Source organism: Parambassis ranga, chromosome 18, assembly GCF_900634625.1.
Source record: "Parambassis ranga chromosome 18, fParRan2.1, whole genome shotgun sequence".
Classification (NCBI taxonomy): domain Eukaryota; kingdom Metazoa; phylum Chordata; class Actinopteri; family Ambassidae; genus Parambassis; species Parambassis ranga.
The window spans coordinates 12,598,837-12,620,550 of NC_041038.1; the positions used below are offsets into that span (position 1 = coordinate 12,598,837).

Consider the following 21,714-nt stretch of genomic DNA (forward strand, 5'->3'; position numbering starts at 1 on the left):
AGGTAGTGTGAGTGAGTGTGTGTGTGTGTGTGTATGTATGTGTGTGTCTGTCTGTCTGTGTGCGTGTGTGTGTGTGTATGTATGTGTGTGTGTTTCTCTGTGTGTCTGTGTGTGTGTGTGTGTGTGTGTGTGTATGTATGTGTGTGTGTTTCTCTGTGTGTCTGTGTGTGTGTGTGTGTGTGTGTGTGTGTGTATGTATGTGTGTGTCTGTGTGTGTGTGTGGACCTGTAATGTCCTTTAACTCCAGCCTGCGTGTCACTGGCCTGCTCATGTGAGTCTGTGTGTGATTGGATCTGTCTTAAGTGTTTGCTCATATATCACATAGTTATGGGAGACGGAGGAAATTAAAGTGGGCCTACATTACCCAGAATGCACCCAAACATTCAGGAAAAGATGTTTACCACACAGATTATAATTCAGCACAGGAAACACAGAGAGCAGCAGAGGATGATTCACCTGCTGCTCACTTCAGTTTGATTGTGTTGTTGAAGTGTTGTTGAAGTGGGTCCGGCTTTCATAAAGTTGTGAAAATGAGGTGCTCCTAGAGGCTGCTGTAAATGCCACGTCTCATCCTGATAAAAGGACAGAGACAGGGGACCACGCCTGTTAATAGCGGCTAGCTTCTCAGTATTTAGTTGCTGATGAAATAAACCAATGAAAAGGAGGCTGGAATCCTGAGCTGCTGGAGTTCCCTCTGAGCTCAGCTTCACACACAGCAGCTCTCAGGTGAGATCTACAGCGGCTTCCTTCATCCTTCACATTCTGCTGGATCAGCCTGAAGCTGCAGGAGGAAGTCTCTCCTCCTCCTCCTCCTCCTCCTCCTCAGACGGGTGACAGTGAAGGAAATGGATCAGTGGTAACTCTGCTGTTTACATCAGACCAGCACCTGCCGCTCTCTGCAGGCGGCCTGCATGTGTCGGTGATGTGTGTGATGTTGTTGTTCAGCCACAGCCGAACAAAGATAAGAAGCTAACATGCTAACACGCTAAACAAATGGTGACAGAGCTGAAGACCATCACAAACAATCTGAAGATCATATTTATTCTCAAATTATAATCAGTTCACAGTCAAAGCCTGGAGCAGAAAGGGTTAACAGAGAAAGTTCATGTCCAGCATGGTGTCACTGACAAAGCCTGGCTCTGTCTGACCCCAGCACGGAGCTCTGCAGCAGCAGCTCGCTGTGGCTGCACACACAGGCCTGACCTGGATGTGCAATCAGTGCTGTGCTCAGTAATGGAGGAGATGCTGCAGCAGATCCCCTCTCTAATCTCTCTGCTAACAGATGGCTAATAAAGCGCCCAGAGTCAATTATTGACCAGAGAAATGAACATTTGATGATGTGCCAATACACAACCAGAGAGCCTAGTTCCTCTGGGGCAGGGGGGAGGGCTATGAACACAACACCATCATGAAGCAAGCGCTGGCATCGTCTGTTCTCAGAGGGAGCTTAGGCTGCACGTCAGGAGAGAGGTGGGAGTGTGATGTCACAGCTCGCCGTGACGCTGAACGGGAGTCTGTCCGTGGTCATCTGCCTCCCTGGTATTAAAGATCAACATCAACCTTCACATCATGAAGTCACCAACACTGAGGCGTTCTGCTGAGCATGTTGTGGCCTACATACAGGAGCTGTGGGATGCAGCTAACACAGGAAGCTGTAACCACGGCAACCTGGAAGTTCCATTGAAGAGCTTGAAGCAGGACAGCTGGACTTGTAGGGTCCTCTTGAAGACGTCTCTGCTCCTCCATCAGCTCCATCAGTTGTAAGGTGTGAAACATGGTTTACATGTGGTGGAGGAGCTCAGTGGGGGGTCTGTGTGAAAGTCATGTGACTATAGCTGTAAATGTCTCCATACTTACTGACTGGACATCGACTGTGGGACAGCTGGAAGCTTTGGCAGAAAGACCATGTCTGAGTCCTCCACCTCTTTCTCCACCCTAACACAGATGTTTCCTTGACTCTTTAGACCACCTGTCCTCTCTGTCTAGAATGTGTCCTCCAAAGTGTGTCCCTTTTCTTCGAGGTGGAGGTGGACAGTGAGCTGCAGGCAGTCAGTGAGCTGCAGGCAGGCAGTGAGCTGCAGGCAGTCAGGCAGTGAGCTGCAGGCAGTCAGTGAGCTGCAGGCAGTCAGTGAGCTGCAGGCAGTCAGTGAGCTGCAGTCAGTGAGCTGCAGGCAGTCAGTGAGCTGCAGGCAGTCAGTGAGCTGCAGGCAGGCAGTGAGCTGCAGGCAGTGAGCTGCAGTCAGTGAGCTGCAGTCAGTGAGCTGCAGGCGGTGTGATGGATAGACTCCTATGTGCTGTTATGACGGCGCTGTCATGTGCAGTATGAGCTGATGGATGAGCTCAGCGTCTGCATGTCTCTGGGTCTGTTTAATCTGCTCATATGGGAGGAATCTAATCATGTCTGGATCATTGCTGTGCAGAAATATTGATCACTGATTGGTTCTGATAGAAGACTTACAGGAACAAACCACCTGAGGCAGTCTGCTGTCCGGGTGAACCGTGCTGCATCGCTTCATCTGGCTCTGCTGCTCTGACTCTTATTTAAAGCTGCTTAGCTTATCAGCAGGAAGAATGCAGCTGATCTTACAGGATGTATGCAGCTCTTATCGCTCCTCTCTGACCTGCAGACGCAGAGCGACTGTAGAGGAGCTCGGCTCCGCTCATATCTGTACAATCAGCGATGAACCTGATAACAGCTCATTTATTTAACATCCTGATAACCAATCACTGCTGTGTTTTACAGAGAGGTATTGATCACTGTCTGACTCTTCTTTGGCTGCTGCTGTAGTGACTGCAGGGTTACAGCTGGCTCACCGCTGACCTGAAGAGTCAGTGCGTTTAGATGTAAACACCGAACGAGTGGAAACTCCACATGAACACAGCGGGCTGCCGGCCGCTGACTGTCACAGACCTTTCACGCCGCCTGTTCATGACACGCTGTGTGGTCACATGGTCTGAACGTGCCACGTGTAGCTGAGAGGAAAACTCTGGTCAACGTGAACGCTCGTCATCTGTCAGACTCCAGTGTAGCTGCTCTGGCAGCACGAACAGATGCCACGAGCCACCAGTGACTCCTTCTCAGGCTGTGAATCATGTTGTAGAAGAGACAGGAGCGGTAACCATGGTAACAGAGCCCCAGACAAGGATGGTTTTTCCAAAACTAACCCTGTGATTTATCCTTAAACCCAAACTCACAGAGTGAAGGGGATTTAAAACTGTGAGAAGTTCCAAAAGCTGCAGCTCCATGCAGGCCAGGACCAGCGGGTCTGTATGCACACACACACACACACACACACACACACACACACACACACACACACACACACACACACACACACACACACACAGATGATATAAGTAGAGGCTTAAACTGGATTGATGCTGATATTAAAGCTGCTCAGTGGTTTGAAGGTGAACTAATGAGGTCCATCAGCTGACATCAGAGGAGTCACGACTGGCAGCAGCTGAGCTGATGACTCACCTCCGTCCTTCTAATGACCTGTGATCGGGCTGACAGCTCTGCAGGCAGCCTTCAGTCACAGCACACACACTCTCAATGTGCTGAGGTTCTTCTTCTCATGAGAGATCTGAGCTGTGAAGTGTGACATCATGTGGGCATGTGACTTTCTAAACCTGAAAGTTAAAGAAGAAGCTGGATCATCACCATCAGGTGTTTGTACCTGCGGCCCTCTGCCGGCCCTCTGCCGCCTCGGCTGCAGCCACCCTCCCTCTGTGGGGGGAACGTTGGCGCCCAGCTCTCCACCACAGGCTGCGTTTCTTTTCTTTGATCTCCGCACGAAGCTGAGCCGCTGTGTATCAAATGCAACAAACCGCGACCTCTTCCCATTTTAAAAACAACTGCAGCTCACATGAAAACCGCACCTTGAAATATTAATGCAGCTTTGGCTCAGAACAGCAGCCCACGGGATGCCATTAAACTTTTTAGAATGCTTGTTTTGAAATTAGCAGCATCAGATCTGAGCTCTGCCCTCAGAAACTGGAGGAGATCAGCCAGAGTTCAGGGCCCCGGCACATGTTTCAGAGCCGGCTCCACCTCTGAGGACATGTAAATGTTCTAAAACACACACTGAGTGTAGACACACACACTGCCACACTAGGGAACTACCTCTGGGGAAACCCAGTCATCCTTGCACACATCACTGATCAACCCAGTGTCCATTCTAAGAACACACACTCTCATGCACATTATTACACTTTTGTGTGCACAACATAATTACAAATTTGATGCGAGGCTCTCATAATTAATATTTGTGCATTCATAAGCAGCGACTGAGAAACTGACACTGTGTGTGTGTCTGTGTGTATGTGTGTCTGTGCGTGTGTGCGCGCGTGTCTGTCTGTGTGTGTGTCTGTGTGTGTCTGTGCGTGTGTGTGTGTGTGTATGCGTGTGTGTGTGTGTGTGTGTGTGTGTCTGTGCGTGTGTCTGTGCGTGTGTGTCTGTGCGTGTGTGTGCGTGCGTCTGTGTGTGTGTCTGTGCGTGTCTCTGTGTGTGTGTCTGTGTGTGTGTGTCTGTCTGTGCGTGTGTCTGTCTGTGTGTGTGTCTGTGTGTGTGTCGAGTCACCTGTCTGCTCCATCACCAGGCTCTAACACACATGTGAGCAGCACAGTGACAGATGTGTGCATGCAGGCGGCTGAGCCCTCCCTGAGCGGCCAGTTTAACCCTGTGCATGTGACCGAGGCACCTGCTCGCTGCGTCCAGCGTGTCCAGGGATGCGTGTGAGCCGCTGAGCCGTCTTTGAATGCGCGCGGCTGACTGAGCCTTCGTGAGCAACTGCTTGGTCCTCGTGCTCACGGTTGTGTTATCTGTCCACTGTACGGCTGACTAGAGTGAATGTTTGTCCATGCACGAGCCAACGAGCCGCCCTGGAGTGCATCCTGCTGTGACCAGCTTGGCCTGTACATCCTGCCTGGTCTAGCTCTCAGTGGCGGTGGCCCAGGACTCTTCAGCCAGCTTTACTAAGAGTTACAGATGATGCTTGTGCTACATAAACAACATGTGACTGACTGAGTGCCGTCTGGATGCTGCGCCAGCACAGGGACTGACTGTGAGTGACGCCTGGCTTGGTTTTACATGGAGCCGTATTCAGAAGGTGTGCTGATGGATGGCAGCCTGGTGTGCAAAGACAACATTAGTCCAGCCTGTGAAGCACATTACCGAACATGAGCGCCTTCCTGTCCTCGGCTGATGGATTTCTCCCTGGATGGCTCCAGACCGGCCATCAGTCCCACAGACGCCGTAGTCTGATGGAGTAAAACCTGCCTCTCTCTTCATTCCTCCACCCTCCTTTACCTTCTCACTGTGGTGATGAGTGTGGTGTCACTGCTCTAAGCTCACGGCAGCAAAAGAGACTAATAAACAGCTGATGGATGCCTTCTGGGATTCCCAGGTAATCAAACAGGCAAATTAGATGCTGCATTAGCTGCTGTGCTCCTCGTATGGCTCCACTCTAATGAATGCATAAGTAAACACACTGAGGGGACAGCCGGTTGGAGGGAGATGGAGAAGGATGAAAAGGAAACCAGCTGCATGAGGGCGCCATGACGACAGCTGCATCACCATCGTCACCACACACACAACTCAGGCCTAGCTTCAGCGGAGCTCCTGCAGGGTCACCGCAAACAGCCTGAACATAAAGTCCACTTCAGAGTCACTAACTGAGGAGCTACAAACTAATCAATAACCAATACACTCAACAGTGTTGACCCACGTTCACAACAGGCAATGAGCTGTTAGAACAGTGACCTCAGCGACCACAGAGCTGCTCTAACCTCTGGCATCATGGAGTCTTTTGAGCACACCTGAAAACCTCACAACTGATGGACTGTCATTAGTTTGTAGTTTGTGTATTAACCACTGATCACTCTGATTCTGAACCACCATTCTGATCATGTCATCTCCATAACAACATACAGTCAATTACCCAGAAGCCCCCATACTGAGTTCCAATCAGACCAATGCACTGCATCACGTCTGAAGTGATCTGTTCACACATCGACACAAAACGAAGACTCTGACGTCACCATCAACCAACAGGAAGAAGGACAAGATCCCAACAAACAGAAGCCGGACTCACTGCAGACAGAAACTGATCTGAATCCAGAAACCAAAAACCTGGTTCAAGAAATTCTTAAAGCACGAGTCAGACCAAATCCAACTCCCAGGAGCTGGACAAGGATGGAGATTGTTAGTGACACTCAGTAAAAAGTGTCCACACTGAGGACTTATTCGCAGAAAGTGTCCAGTCTGAAGGTCAGGCCCCGGACACCACTGTGCTGCAGCAAGAAGAAGACTCTCTGGTCACCATGGAACAGCAGCAAGTGATTACAGAGCCTGCCTTCTGGACCTCAATCTGTGGTCCAGAAGGAAAACCCAGTCAGGCTGCTTGTCTCTGTGCTGATGATGAGACACAACAGCTGAACCTGCGGCCACACACGAGGAGGTGTGGCCTCTCTGAGGGGCTTTCTGACCAGACTTTATCATTCTGCAGCTTCTTCCCAGCAAACCCCGAGGAGCCGTCCTGATTATCTCTGAATCAGCAGGATTGTGAGGAAAAACGCTGCCAGATATTTGCTCTCCATCCAATTCCTCCACAGGCTCGGACTGCTGACTGAGGAGCTGGGCCCCCCTAATACCATCTGAACTCGGTATTGGCAGCTCACAGCAGGGGGGAATCACGTCTCGCAGCTATTTGCCATGAGAAGCACTTCAGTGAAGAGCGCTGGTGAAAAGCTCACACCGGCTGTTTGCTTTAAATTAAAGTGTTTCTCACCCGAGCCGTGCTGACATATGAATCATACATCTCACAGCATCGGCAGATCTGAAGGTCGGATTCCAGGCAAAACAGCCTCTCATGAAACAAACAGACCATATTAATCAAACTTCAAACTGAATGCAGATGACGTTTGGTTTGTAATGTCTCTGATGAAAAGGAGTCAGCAGCTCAGCTCTGAGCGGACGCATCTTCAACACAAACTGTTTATTTTTAAACATTTGTCAGGTAAGAAGCAGAAACCCCCGTGAACAGTGACACCAGTGGTCATTCAGAGAACTGCACCCTGTCGCTCACTGTGCTGTGTGGTCACCCTGTGTCACTACATGTCCACAGGACCTTTCAGTTACACACCTCCCATCCTTTGTCTACAAACGAAGCCACACAGTGCATTCAGGTAGCTTTGTGTTTCAGGAGATGTCAGGCCGGCTCCGCAGACTGACGAGCAGCATCACACGCCTCCACGTCTCTGGCAAGTGATGTACGGAATCTAACATTCAGACTTGTTGAAGCTAGGCTAAGCTTAGCTGGCTTTCTCAGTGATGTCATCTGAGCACATGTGATAGTTAGCTAATGCTTCCAGCTAAGATGATCCATCATACCAATGTTAAACAAACAATGCAACTATATGAAGCCAAGATGGATAACCATGGTTTATTTCTAACAGTGATGCCAGAAGGGCTGGTTAACAAGCTAGCTGAGTATTGATGTACTTCATATTGTTGGCTGACATCTAGCACAAAGGAGGCTCGTCAATTTACATGAGAACCAGCCTGAGAGCTACAAACTACTACTGAGCTGTGTTAATGTGACGGTAGCTTCACAATGCTAACAGTCAGGTCAACACTGGGACACACAAAACACACAGAGCTACACAACAGAGCAACCTGACATCATGATTTTATGAATGGAGGCAGGACACCACACAGAGCTCAGCTGGTCCACCTCACATCAGCCATTTCAGTCTGTGTGTGTGAGAAAGGGAGCTGATGGGGGAAAGTCCTGCGATCAATAGACTGGATTACTAAATAATCTGCAATCTACAAAGACTTGCTCACCTCTCTCTCCCTCACTCACACACACACACAGGGGGGGGTCTCTGTCGGACAGACAAAGACGGTGAATTCTGCTCGGGGTGACACCGAGGGACTGCTGCGCCGCTCACATCCTCCGATCATTGTTCAAAAGCCTGCATAGATCAACCATCCAGGGCCGGCCTGAGTTCCAGCTCATGGCAGCGGCGTGTCCTTTAATAATCCTCTAAAAACACCGGCACATAAATGTCAGGACGCATCCTGACTGCTGGGCTGTGAGGAGTCATCAGATCGCTCCAAATGTCACCGAGATTATTCAGAGAGCAGTCAGCAGCGCCGCGCGCCCTAATTAATCCTTTCAAGCTTCTGTGACTCAACAGTTTGTATCAGATCTATTCTTCAGAGGTCAGATCAACATGTCAGGATCGGCACTGATACCTGCTCATGCTGCAGTCATCACTGAGCAGTCACAGCGAGGCTCCTGTTTGAGGATTTATGTTCACACATGGCTGCCACCACACACACATTCATCAGGACCTGAGCACAGCGTCCTCAGACCCTCTGCACGCCCAGCCCGCCGCGCCCGGCTCTCCTACCTGCTTCTCTGGACAGCTGCATGAACGCGTCCACCCCCTTCTCGCCGTAGCTGCCCTCCGAGGCCACGGTGGAGACGTAGTTCCAGCCCATGGCCTTGACGATGTCCACCATCGCCTGGGCCTGGAAGCTGTCCGGGGGGACGACCCGGGAGAAGAAGTCGTAGCGGCGGTCGTCGCTCAGTTCCGGGGCAGTGGATGCATAGCTGATCTGAGGGATCTGCAGGGAGAGAGAGGACATCGGTTAGACTGACCTGAGACTGGAGCTCAGACCACAGCTGGCTGACAGCTGCACTCAGTGATGCAGCATCAGGGAAACATGGCGGCTTCACTCAGCTGAAGGCTAATGGATGTGAGAGGACGTGGCACAGTGAAGGTGCTGATGGTAATTACATGAAATGTGTATGAGGTCAGGGATCATCGAGGTCTCCTCTAATGACCAGCACAAATTAAATTCCATCCTCCAGAAAACTCTCTGAGAAGCTCTTAAAGCTGCAAATCCTCCCAGCAGATATTCTTCCAATTAGCCTCTGATCTGTCAGTAAGCAGCTGCTCTCACACGTACAGTATGTGTGGCCTGAAGGTACCACAGCACAGGGTAAGGCCTGTCAGACCCTCCTCAGAGACCCTGCACCACCTGCACCACCATCACAGCACACACACAACCACCTTCATGTTCACACAGAGTCTGTCAGCCCTCCTCTGATCCTGTTCAGCAGGTAACAGCAGGTCAGGTTTCATTTAATCAGCTGAGTCCTGTAGCCCACACACATATTTAAAATCATGAGAAAGCAAACAGTCAAGTCATTCAATATTTGATCTTTTAAATGTTTTTGCATTTTTTTTAATATTTCAATACTTAATTGATATTTGTGTGATTTTGACATTTAATTCTTTGACTGTTCAGTTTGCAGGATGGAGCTGCTCATAGTGGGCTCCTGTAGTGTCCTGTACTGGGTCGGGCTCCTGTAGTGTCCTGTACTGGGTCGGGCTCCTGTAGTGTCCTGTACTGGGTCGGGCTCCTGTAGTGTCCTGTACTGGGTCGGGCTCCTGTAGTGTCCTGTACTGGGTCGGGCTCCTGTAATGTACTGGGTCGGGCTCCTGTAGTGTCCTGTACTGGGTCGGGCTCCTGTAATGTACTGGGTCGGGCTCCTGTAATGTACTGGGTCGGGCTCCTGTAATGTACTGGGTCGGGCTCCTGTAATGTACTGGGTCGGGCTCCTGTAACGCCTGCGCTGTGTGTGTGGCCTGGTTTGGGTTCCTGGCGGCCTCTTCTGGCTCCGTGCAGAGTTTTCTGTGTCCTGTCCTGTTTTGTCGGTGAGCTGACAGGGAGACATGGCCGACATGTTGTTTGCAGATAATCAGAATGTTAAGAAGGAAGAAACAGAGAGCTGAGGGCGCCGCAGGTCTGGCAGCAGATCCACAGTCCTCTGTGCTTTGATAGATTAGACTCTGAGCAGCTCGGTCGTCCCTCTCTCGCTCTGTCATACCGGTGGACAGGGAAAGGTCAGCACCTCAACAGCTTCAATAAAACACAACCCGAGCTACAACGTGACAACAGCTGCCCCGCATTGATCCAAGACAGTGATGGAGGGGGGCTGGGTGGGTCGCACGGAGGCCAACATAACCTGAAGCTACACTGAGGGGCGAGGACGGGACAGAGACTCAGGATTGATCGGAGAACCTGAGAGGAATGACAGAGAGGCAGGCGGCAGAGTCGCAGAGAAAACCTAACACGGTTATTGGCATTTCCAGCTGACATTTCTGTGACACCGTGATGACAGAGGACTGGAAGTTATTGACCTTCCGCTCGCTGCTGATGTCTATTAAACGAGTGTGTTTGTCGGCTCGATGCTCTGTGGCGGCTCGTGGCCTTTCTGCTTACATGTAACACCCGAACCTACGGCGAGAGGGGGCGGAGCGCTGTGCACTGTGGGTACACGGCGTCACTGTGGGAGCGGTGTCACTGAGGGAGCGGTGTCACTGTGGGTACACGGCGTCACTGTGGGAGCGCGGCGTCACTGTGGTTGGATGGCAGCACCCGGTCAGTTTGTTTGAGTCAGTTTGTGTCCACTTATTGATTCTGCCCCAGAATCAATCAGTGCTGAAGGAGGCAATGATAACTGAGGCAGAAACTGTACAGACTGATCAACAATGTTATCAGAGCTGACAGGAGTTAAAGATGATGCTCATGCTGCCGTCTGCATGTATCCAGCCCTACATGAGTGACTGGTTAAACAGGGCAGAGCTGTATCAGAGCACATTACAGTACAGTGTGTGTGCAGCGGCGGGTCAGTGCGTTGCGTCATGCTGCCTCTCGTGTACGTCTGGCAGTAATTAGCAGCAGGTCACATCTGCTGCAGCGTCACACCCACGGATCTCTGAACCAGATCGAGCTGACGGCACATATGTCACAGAGCAGCCGGGCCGCCGAGGAGATGTCTCTCAGCGGGAACGGCTCGCTCTCATGCAGCAGCCCACAGCAGCACAGGCAACAGAGAGGGCCCCACACCACCCACACATCTGGGTCTGTCCCAGCTGTTCCAGGTATTTGTCAGCTGAAGCTCAGATATATATATTTAAATCCATTTTCTGATCAGAATGTGTGGAGCAGCGTCTCCTCCCTCCGTGCAGAGCTCCCCGTGCCAGCAGAAGTCCGAAAGCACATCATCTGCTGCTCACAGTCCAACGACCACCTCCTCGTTAGAGGGCAGTGACACTGCATCACTGTGGAGCCTCCATGATGTCACCTGTAGGTTTAAGGCTCCATGTTGGCTGCGTGTTAGTCTAAACTACTCTACTCTACTGTAACTCTGGACGTGTTCACCTGAAGGTCTACAGGGGGCACTGACTCACTTCTGGTGCCGGCCCCCAGAGGCCTCAGGGGGATCTGCGGTTTGTGACACTTCCACATGAGCTTCATTCATTCAGGTTTTTTATTAATGAGTGATTTTGTAAATATGAGGATTTTATGCCATTCATGTGTTTTCCCACGGAGTGCTGCTGTTTGTTCAGCCTCTGTGAGGTGTGTGTTTGGGCCCGGCGGGCTCCTGAAGCCAGCTGTTTATGTTTTTGATGGCTGCAGATAATGACTGGAAGCACAGACTGCCGACAGGCTGAGCATCTGAGGGCTAATGTGATCTGAGGGCTAATTTCCACCTGTCATCTCCAGCTCATATCCAGGAGAGTCCGTCTGAGGTTTGAGACGCTTCCATTTATGTGCGTCAGATCACAGTCTGCTGAGACACCTGCACAGAAACTGTATGAGCTACACCCTGTTTCCATCCACCTCTGCCCCCAGCACCTCCGGTCCCAGTCAGGATTACCCAGCACCCTCTGCTAACGACGGACGCACCAGGTGGATCCTTCGCCGCCCGACACATCCCACCTGCTGTAGGAGCAGAGCTGTAACTATAGTAACTGAGAGTGATGTAAAACAGCAACACAAAACACAGGTAAACAGCAGCTGAACACACACACACACACAGAAGCACATGCATGTGTGAGGCAGGTGTAATGTCACAGTAATCAGCTGCGTGTGTGCAGCAGAGGGCGAGAAAGAGAAACACTGTGTCCTAATCACACTTAATTACAGTGACCTCGCTCGCTCGAGGTGCAGCAATCTCCAATTTTATTACAACCTCTCATTTGGTGTTCTCTGTAACACACACACACACACACACACACACACACACACACACACACACACATTCATCAACATGCTGTTATTTTCCCAGCCTGCAGACAGGCGGGTAAATGAAGCAGAAAGCAACAGTTATACTCTGACTCACTGCACTGTGTGTGTGTGTGTGAGTGTGTGTGAGTGTACATTGTTATTATCACTATATTTGTAAAACAGTGCATCAGCATTCAGCTACACTGTGATTCACAGCGAGCCTCCTCCTCCTCCTCCTCCTCTGATCTTCCTCGCTGTCTCGGAGCCTTGCTGTGTCTCCTTCTGTCGGCTGTTTTTAGTCGGCCTCCTCATCAGTGAGGAACTCGTTTGGCAGCATTAAACCAGGATGAAAGCAGAGCAGTGGGTGAGAGCGCTGACATTTCTCTGATTTAATAGGCTGAGGAGGAACTGTGCCGCATGCGTCACATGACCAGGTTCGCCTTCATGTGATGAAGTGTGTGTACGTCTGTGACTGCACCACATTTAAAACCTGTTTCAGAACTGGATTAACCTTCATCACTGATAGAAGCTCCGAAACCGCCATGAATACACAAAACAAAGCGAGAAGACACCTGTAAAAAGACATAGAGGGACAAAACATCCAGAGACACACACAAACCCAGAGACACACACCCATAGACACACACAAACCCAGAGACACACACAAACCCAGAGACACCACACAAACCCAGAGAGACACACAAGCCCAGAGACACACACCCAGAGACACACACAAACCCAGAGACACACACAAACCCAGAGACACACACAAACCCAGAGACACACACCCAGAGACACACACAAACCCAGAGAGACACACAAGCCCAGAGACACACACAAACTCAGAGACACCACACAAACCCAGAGACACCACACAAACCCAGAGACACACACAAACCCAGAGACACAAACCCAGAGACACACACAAACCCAGAGACACACACAAACCCAGAGACACAAACCCAGAGACACACACAAACCCAGAGACACACTCAAACTCAGAGACACACAAACCCATCACAGAGACCCACAACAAGAGACAAATTATTCACAGAGGCCACAAAACAGACTTTTAACAATGAGTTCCAGTGGGAGGTGTGTGACACACACACACACACAGCTCCTCTCACATTAAGAGCCCGTTCCTCCACACATATTAAGTCCGCTCAGGTCTCTGTGCGCCTCCATAATTCATCAGGCTCCTCCGTCACTGAGTGCAGTAATCCCATTTAATCTGATGCTGTTAATTCATTTGTCCTACATCACCCTCCATCCTCACCTCTCTGTCACCTGGAACAGGAGGAGGACGGGGTGAGGGGGACAAGAGGTCATTAAAAAGATCACTGACCAGGTGCGGAGTCCGCAGACACTCCGACTTGGAAGCGATGGCCCGGCTTCCACTTTGAACGACCTCATTAATGGAACGGCGCCCTTCCAGCCACAGTGAAGGTTTTAGTGCCGGCCGTTTGGGAGGCGCGCAGGCAGACGGCGTTTGGCTTCCGAATCAGTTCAACGGCACTTCAGAGGGTCTACATTGTGTCTGCAGCTGACATTTACCGACAGCGGCGCCGTAAATCTGGACGTAAAAAAGAACCTGCTACGCCCAGGGTTCAGCACGGCAGACACACAAGCAGACACACAAACTGCTCCTCAGACACACCGAGCCCCCTCTGGATACACATTTACACAAACGCCACAGGGTCAACATCCACGAAGAGAATCCCTTGGTGTCGCTTGGTGTATTTGTGTGGTTGTTTGTCTCAGTTGTTGTCTGTTTTGTTGTTTTGTGTGTCTGTGCAGTGAAGGTTGCAGCACCTGCCAAAGTTTCCCAGCATTCAGTGCAAAGCAGTGAGGCTGGATGTTTCTGTAGCTGGTGACAGCTGGTGCTGTGATAGGAAGCCCTGAACCTCAGCTTCACAGGATGGCGTCTCCGGGGGGCGTGGCCTGTGTGACTGTGTGAAGGATGCGGACGCACAGTTTGTTGTGGTCCTCGTCCTTCCTGCTCTGTGAGGGCGTGCAGCCGGGTGTTGTGGTGTGTCTGTGAGCATTCAGAGCGGACAGATGCATTCATTCCTCACTTTCAGCATCTTTTCTATCTCTTCCTGCCAAATCCAGGCGCCGCGCTCTCTCTGCCGCGTGCCCACAACCCATTTAAGCAATCATCCACCAAACGGCGGCTCATTCATTCATCTTGTTTCTGATGCATTGATCCGGCGGTTACATGGTGTAAACGCACTGCATTCAGTCTCAAAGTGCTGCTAAGAGCTGCTAAGAGCCCATCCACTGTGGAGTGGATGGGCTCCAGGCTCTCAGTATCGCTCTCTCACATAAACAGTCCTCTGCGCGGCGGCCAGCTCTCTGCGGCCCTTTTAAATGTCGCTCAGCTTGGCGCCAGGCGTGTTGCACAGAGATAGTTGCTCTACCCAACAATGGGTCTGCCCTCAGTGATTTGCTCCAGCGATGCCACAGCTATCTGAGGCCACACTGAGCCGCCACATGCTGCACCAGATTACGCTCCCAGACCGGCACAGGTTCACACGCGGCGAGCTCAGCGCTTTGTTCAGCACGGCGGCAGGACTCACTGCATCCATGCAGAGGAACATCAGACACACCCTCACAGGGCTCCACAGAGGCTCCGACAGCCGCCATGTTGGCAGCACCTGAGTCCACCTAAAGTTCCAAAGGCTCTGTGCAGCAGGTTGTAAAGGTGTTTGTTCTGCTGTAAAGTTATATTATATTTAACATAGAGCTCTGACGGCCTCTGATGGACACGCCTGCTGCTCGCTTCAAACTGTGACTCTGTGAGGACACTCAGGTTAACCTGGTAAAGTATTAATATCCACAGATTTACTCTGTTAATGAAGATGAATATTTGACAGAGGGAGTCTTCTTCAGTCGCCATGGTGCTGTGATGATTTTATGAGAAATAATGAAGCTTCTGCAGAGTAAGTACACAAAAAAAACGAAAGTTCTGATGAGCACTGAAACGACCTCTCACAGCGGAGCAGCAGACAGACTGGTCCGCTAAACACCGTTAGCATTAATACCACCCTCAAGGTCCACCTCGTGAGTTGGCAGGAAAATATTAGCTAAAGATGGCGTTCATAAGACAAACTAATTACCTCGTTAGAGCCACTTAATACATTGAATATATCACAGAGATGATGAGGAGAGCGGCAGCGAGCTGCTCCAGACCCTCTGAGAGGGAGGCAGGCGGCCCGAGGGTCGCCCATTCATTCATTCACTCACTAATTCACTAACTCATTCACTCACTCACTAATTCACTAACTCATTCACTAACTCATTCATTCACTAACTCATTCACTCACTCATTCATTCACTAACTCATTCACTCACTCATTCATTCACTAACTCATTCACTCACTCACTCATTCACTAACTCATTCATTCATTCACTCACTCACTCACTCACTCGTTCATTCATTCATCAACTCGTTCATTCATTCACTCATTCATTTATTCATCAACTCGTTCATTCACTAACTCACTCATTCATTCATTCATCAACTCGTTCATTCACTCATTCATTCACTCACTCGTTCATTCACTAACTCACTCATTCATTCATTCGTCAACTCGTTCATTCTTTCATTCATTCACTCACTCATTCACTAACTCACTCGTTCATTCATTCATGCACCTTGGTCCATTGGCATGCATGTCACTGTTCACAGACAGAATCAATAACATGTCCCCAGTGTGGGACAAATACAGGTTCTTAATCTAAACATTCTTCATTTATCCCTAATATAAAACCACCTCCTTTTATTTGTACTAACTTTGGAGGAGTGATGGATGTTCTTCTGTAATCAGAGCCGTAAACTCTGATTTATAGACCAACAAACCCATTAACATGACTTCATCAGTGCAGCCGCCACATGAACATGTTGCTGTTTTAAAGGACCAGTGCAGGAAGCAAAGACAGAGGCAGCGCACACGGCGCTCCAGCTACCGCTACCAGCTCCCCTGCACTAGGAGCAGAGCAGACAGCCACCTCACCAGCAGATGGCGCTCTATCCCACACACCGGGCCTGATGTGTGACTGTGTAGATGCTACAAATAATGTATCTCTGATGGTTGCACATGTGTAATAGGAACTGACAACAAAAAGGTTAAAATAGCAGCAGCCAGCACCGTCATGTCTAATGCAAAGCACCGTGACCGGGGGTGGAGGCACGCTGAGCCACTGAGTCAGCAGAACGGATCAGGACTTGTATCTTCAATGTTCTGTCTCTGGGTTTGCCTCAGCGTGCTGGTTTCAGCTGTCCTGCAACATCCACACGGTCGAAGCAGCACGTGCAGAGTGAGCCTCACTGAGACCAAGGCGAGGTGCTGACCTCCTGACGTCACTGTGGCTGGAGATACCTCCAGTAAAAAGTCTGATGTTTCCAAAGACACAGGGAGAAAGCACACTCACTGCCAGACTCACTGCTGCTGTAAGGAGCTCCTCCACATTTAAAGTCAAACATGCAGATGTAAAGCCTGGGGGCAGCTGTGTGAGGACAGGCCTTCAGCGGAGGGGATTCCAGTCTTTTCTCAGCTCGCCGGCGGAGGAGAGAGGATGATGATGAGGAGCGTGGTGGGTGGATGTGCAAGCTGAACAAAGATGGAAGAAGTGGAGCTCTGTGATCTTCGTCTTCCCTGGCTCGCTGCGTTGGCTCCACTCCTGTGGAAGAAGGACGAGGCTTGGCAGCAGTGCATTGTGGGATTGGCTCTAAAGTGGCGCTAATATGCTAATTCCTCTCTGTTAAATGAGGAATGTCCCCGGTGGACATAAGCGCCGAGATCCAAGCGATCTATTTATAAAAGCAGAGAGGAGCAGGTGGAGGCCTCCGTCAGCATGAGCAGGAGGAGGGAGGAGGTACACACACACACACACACACTACTGTCACTAAGTGTGTTACTGCACATGAACCAGTCAGTCAACAGAATAATCATTAGTGTTCCTTTATTCTGCTGCTCTGGTGATTTTCCGACATGTTATGAAACAGGTCAAACAAAACCCCAATAAAATAATCTATGTTCTAATAATCTGATTGATCCCTGCAACATAACTCCGCCTTGTTTCCGTAGAACAAACCCGGAAACAGTTTGGTGCTTTTAAAATATTACACATTATATCAAACATGTGTCAGTCATCATGTGGAGGGGCCAGGCTGACCTCCGAGCAGCTGCAGCCTCTCTCACACCACCAGGAGAAGAACCATGGTGTTCATGACAGAGCTGCGAGAAGAGAGTCACCTGCCAGCATGGATGGATAAAAACATTCTGAATAATATCTAAAGGGAACTGTTTGTGTGAGCTGACGGGCAGCAAGACAACGACCCGAGACACATGAGTGGTTTAACAAAACGGTCAAAGAAGAACACAGCTCATGATTTGTTGCGACCTTAATCCAACTGAAATGTGGCGGGACCTGAAACAAGCTGATCATCTGAGGAAACCACCAACACCTCAGACTGAAGCTGGTCTCCATGAAGACGGGGCTAAAACTCCTCCAAGCTGACGACTGATCAGCTGACAGAAACCTTACGTTGTTGCTTTGGCTGCACAAGTTATGCAGAAATATACATGATTATAAACTTTGGAGCAGCACTGTAAATGCATGTTTACAGACGCTGCGCTCCGTCCTAAACATCACATATAAAACTCGTCTGTCTGCACTGAAAGCTGCGGCTGTTCGGGGGCTGACCCCACCATCTGTACCTCGCTGTGCTCAGGAAGGAGGCCAGCAGCCGGACTCAGGGTGCTAACCAGGACGCACGGCAGGGTGAGGCGATGCTACCAGCACCTGTGAGTCCAGCGTGTCAGTCCGGTCCTGCAGCTTCTATGGAACCTGATCGATCTTACACAAAGCTTAAAATGTCCTCATTTACATACACGCTGAAAGGGCAGATGTTGACACCCAATGAAAAACAGGATCACCGACAGCCTGAAGCCACACATTCACTGCAGCCTGTCATCAGGGATGATTGTTTGTTTCTGTGTCTGGAGGTAAAGACGTGTTTGATGGTGAAAGAGAACAGTCCAATAAAAACAGAAGAACTCAGAAATGAAACCATAAAAACAAACGGACTGACTCCAGCCGACCTGGTGCTCGTCCTATTATCAGGAGTCTTTCTGGGGGTTGGTCTGCTGAGCAGCTGCAGCTCACAAACCGAAGCAGAATTATTGCACCGTGTGTCATCAGGGTTAATGTGAGCCTGCCTGCAGTCACCACAGACCTGTTTGGACCAGGCTGTTTGGAGTCGGTGTGGGAGGCTCTGACCCTCCTGAGTCCACCTATGCTCCCAGTGCAGGAGGCGGAGCATGGGTGGAGCTGAGGTGGTGGTTGGGTTTGTTGTTAATCAGCAGCTGATACAAACATGTTTTATTAGCACTTTGCTCTAAACTCGTCTTGAGTTTTAAACTGGACTAGATCTAGTCTGAGAAGTCCCTGAGGACCCCTGTGGTGCAGGGCAGGATACGTTTCACATTCAGGAGCATAAAGGAGTAATATGAATAAATGTACATCCATTCCAGTGATGCGGTATATAATGATAATCTGAGCAGGGATTACACACAGGTGTGCTTCTGGACAGAAACTAATAACGCTGCTCCAGCTGAGAGTCATTCAGTGGAATCCTGTTACATCCGGTTCTCTCTGCTCAGCTTTCATGTTTCATACTCCAGCTCCAACCCTCTGAATTGAATTTGAGGAATAATCTGTTGTGTCCGCAGAGCTTCATTTGGAGCAGCCGTCCTCTCTGCTGAAGGGTTGGAATAAAACTGCTGTGAGGGTGAGACGGGTGGACTCTGTGTTTGCTGAGAGGAGCAGCTGTTCCTGGACTCGCTGCTTGTGCTGCAGCTGTGTAACAGCAGCACACACACCGAGGCGGTGTTACAGCTCGTTTATTAAGCACTGGGTCGGGGTCCAAAGTGGGCCACGGGCTTGTTTGTGATGGGCCCCGACTTTACAAGGCTGCTTGTATGTTTTAATGAGCCGGGGTCTCCGGGTGTGAATACATTTCCATAATTAGATCCTGGAGGGAAAAAGTTCAGACGGCTCAGCGCTGCAGTTTATGCAGCCTGCACGTTTACAGCTCACACACAGAGAGGGAGGCCTGCACAGTGAATACAGCACGTTCACTGTAGTCTGGAGGTGAGGCGCCCTCACTAAATCCAGGCTGAGGGATAACAACATGTCGGTGCAGCCATTCCTACAGAACATGACCAGATCCCAGCTACATGCCGACGAGCTGATCACATCAGTAGCACTAAGAGTGAGTAATGCAGGTGAGGGTGGTTACCTGGAACCTGGAACACGGGCCCTCACTGACTGTGTGTGCAGCTGTTTTCCCTGCATCCTCAGCGCAGTCTGCTGCAGGCTGCACGAGTCCATGTGAAGTGTGACGCCGCTGGGCACCGGTGGGAAAAAGGAGCTCCGAGGAGCACAAAGAGTCGACACTGCAGACTCTTCAGCTGAAGGACTTGGTCCAGCGAGGTGGAGGCGTGGACCTGTAGCTGCTTTATTTCCTGCTCTGGAGTCTCTGAGACGTCACTGTTTAGAAGTTATTATCGCCACTCTGGGTGCATTTCCTGTGTCCTCTCCAGATGTAAAAAACCCGAAGGATCAGCTGTGCTTTGTTTACAGTCTTATACAAATAAAGTTCAGCTGATTTGACATCGTGATGCTCATTGTAAGAAAAGAGACAAACACTGACCTGCTGACCTGAGGAATCTGGAGCATCCTGTTTCCCCACAATAACAGGACGCACGGACGCTCCTGACACTGACAGGCACGTGCATGAACTCACACACTCACACAAACACACACACACACTCAGCTGTACACAGGTGCTCACCTACACACTCACTCTGCTTTCACTGCTGCAATAAAAATGCAGCTTTAACATGTCTCTATTTTTACCACCTTCTCATTTGTGTGTGTCTGTGTGTGTCTGTTCGTAGGATAGATGTGAAAGAGCAGCTGCTGTGTGTGTGTGAGTGAGTGTGAACGACTCTGTGCCCAACAAAGTGCGGGCTGAGCGCACAACAAGCATTTGATCTCAGCAGCCAACAAGCAATAAATTTTATATCAGACTGGGAATGGAAATCCTGGTGGGCCGCTTCAGAGGCAGCTGATCAGAACACAGAGGGACACTCAGCGGGGGGGAGGAGAGCGAGAGAAAGAGACAAAGAAGAACGGTAGAAAGATGGATGGACGCCCCCCACCCCCCCCTTCCATCCACTAAGTACTACAGATTAATTACTTATATAATAATAATAATTAATTAAATAATTTGCACGACCGCTATAATATGCAACATACTGTATATTATCCAGCACAACCTGATTAAATACCTGAACAAGTATTTATGCCAGACACAGGCTGCTGTACATAATGTGCTGAGCCGCAACAAAAGTTCTGTCTACACCTGAATGAAGATGATCTCCTGCATCAGCTTTTTTCTAAACCATGCTACCATATTTACTTCATCATCACCATCATCATCACCATCATCATCACCATCATCATCATCTTCATCTTCACCATCATCATCATCATCATCACCATCATCATCACCATCATCATCATCATCATCATCATCATCATCATCTTCACCATCACCATCATCACCATCATCATTATCATCATCTTCATCACCATCATCATTATCATCATCTTCACCATCATCATCATCACCTTCATCATCATCATCATCATCTTCACCATCATCATCATCATCATCATCATCATCACCATCATCTTCATCATCATAATCAGCATCATCAGCATCATCATCATCCTCATCATCACCATCATCATCATCTTCATCATCATCACCTTCATCATCACCATCATCCCCATCATCATTATCATCATCTTCACCATCATCATGGTCATCATCATCACCTTCATCATCATCATCATCATCTTCACCATCATCATCATCATCATCATCATCATCATCATCACCATCATCTTCATCATCATAATCAGCATCATCGTCATCATCATCATCCTCATCATCACCATCACCATCATCACCATCACCATCACAGCATCTTCACACCATGACTGAGGCTGTGTAAAGCATGTGTTTCATTCAGCTGATGATCCATTGTCTAAACCTGCCTTAAGATGCTAGCACTGCAGCACCGGGCTGCCCTGACCTGAAGAGAATTCTCAGGTATGAGTACAGGTATGACATCATCAGGGACAGTTCAGGTTACAACAAACACAGTGTTCCTGTGTCCTCATGATAACAGCTTCAAGTATCATGACTGTAGAACCCATGAGAGGACATCAAAGCTTACATGTGTAGTTTAGTCAGATGAAGTATTACTACAGCAGCTCTGCCTCACAGTGACAGCATGAACGAATCAGAGCCGTGACGGCTGCTGTCAGCGTCCACTGATGTGAAACGTGTGATGGATTTCATCGGTCAGATGAAACACTGATAATAAACACAGCCTGCCAACAGTCCGCCTCTCCACTCCTCTCTGGTCCTCCCACTTCTCCCCCCTACTCGCTGTTTCCTCACCCCTTCCACCTTTGTTCCTCCCTCCACAGTTTCCTTCCATTTTCCTCTCCATTTCCCTGCTGTCCCTCCGCC

At 49.7% G+C, this 21,714-nt stretch overlaps 1 protein-coding gene across 1 annotated transcript in view; it reads right to left on the bottom strand.

Moving 5' to 3' along the window:
• Positions 1–21,714, bottom strand: part of grm7 (glutamate metabotropic receptor 7) — an 87,854-nt gene that overhangs the window by 47,331 nt on the left and 18,809 nt on the right. Inside the window, exon 2 of the mRNA XM_028429050.1 lies at positions 8,422–8,638. Within this exon, the coding sequence (XP_028284851.1) occupies positions 8,422–8,638 (217 nt within the window). The remainder of the gene's footprint in view (positions 1–8,421; positions 8,639–21,714) is intronic.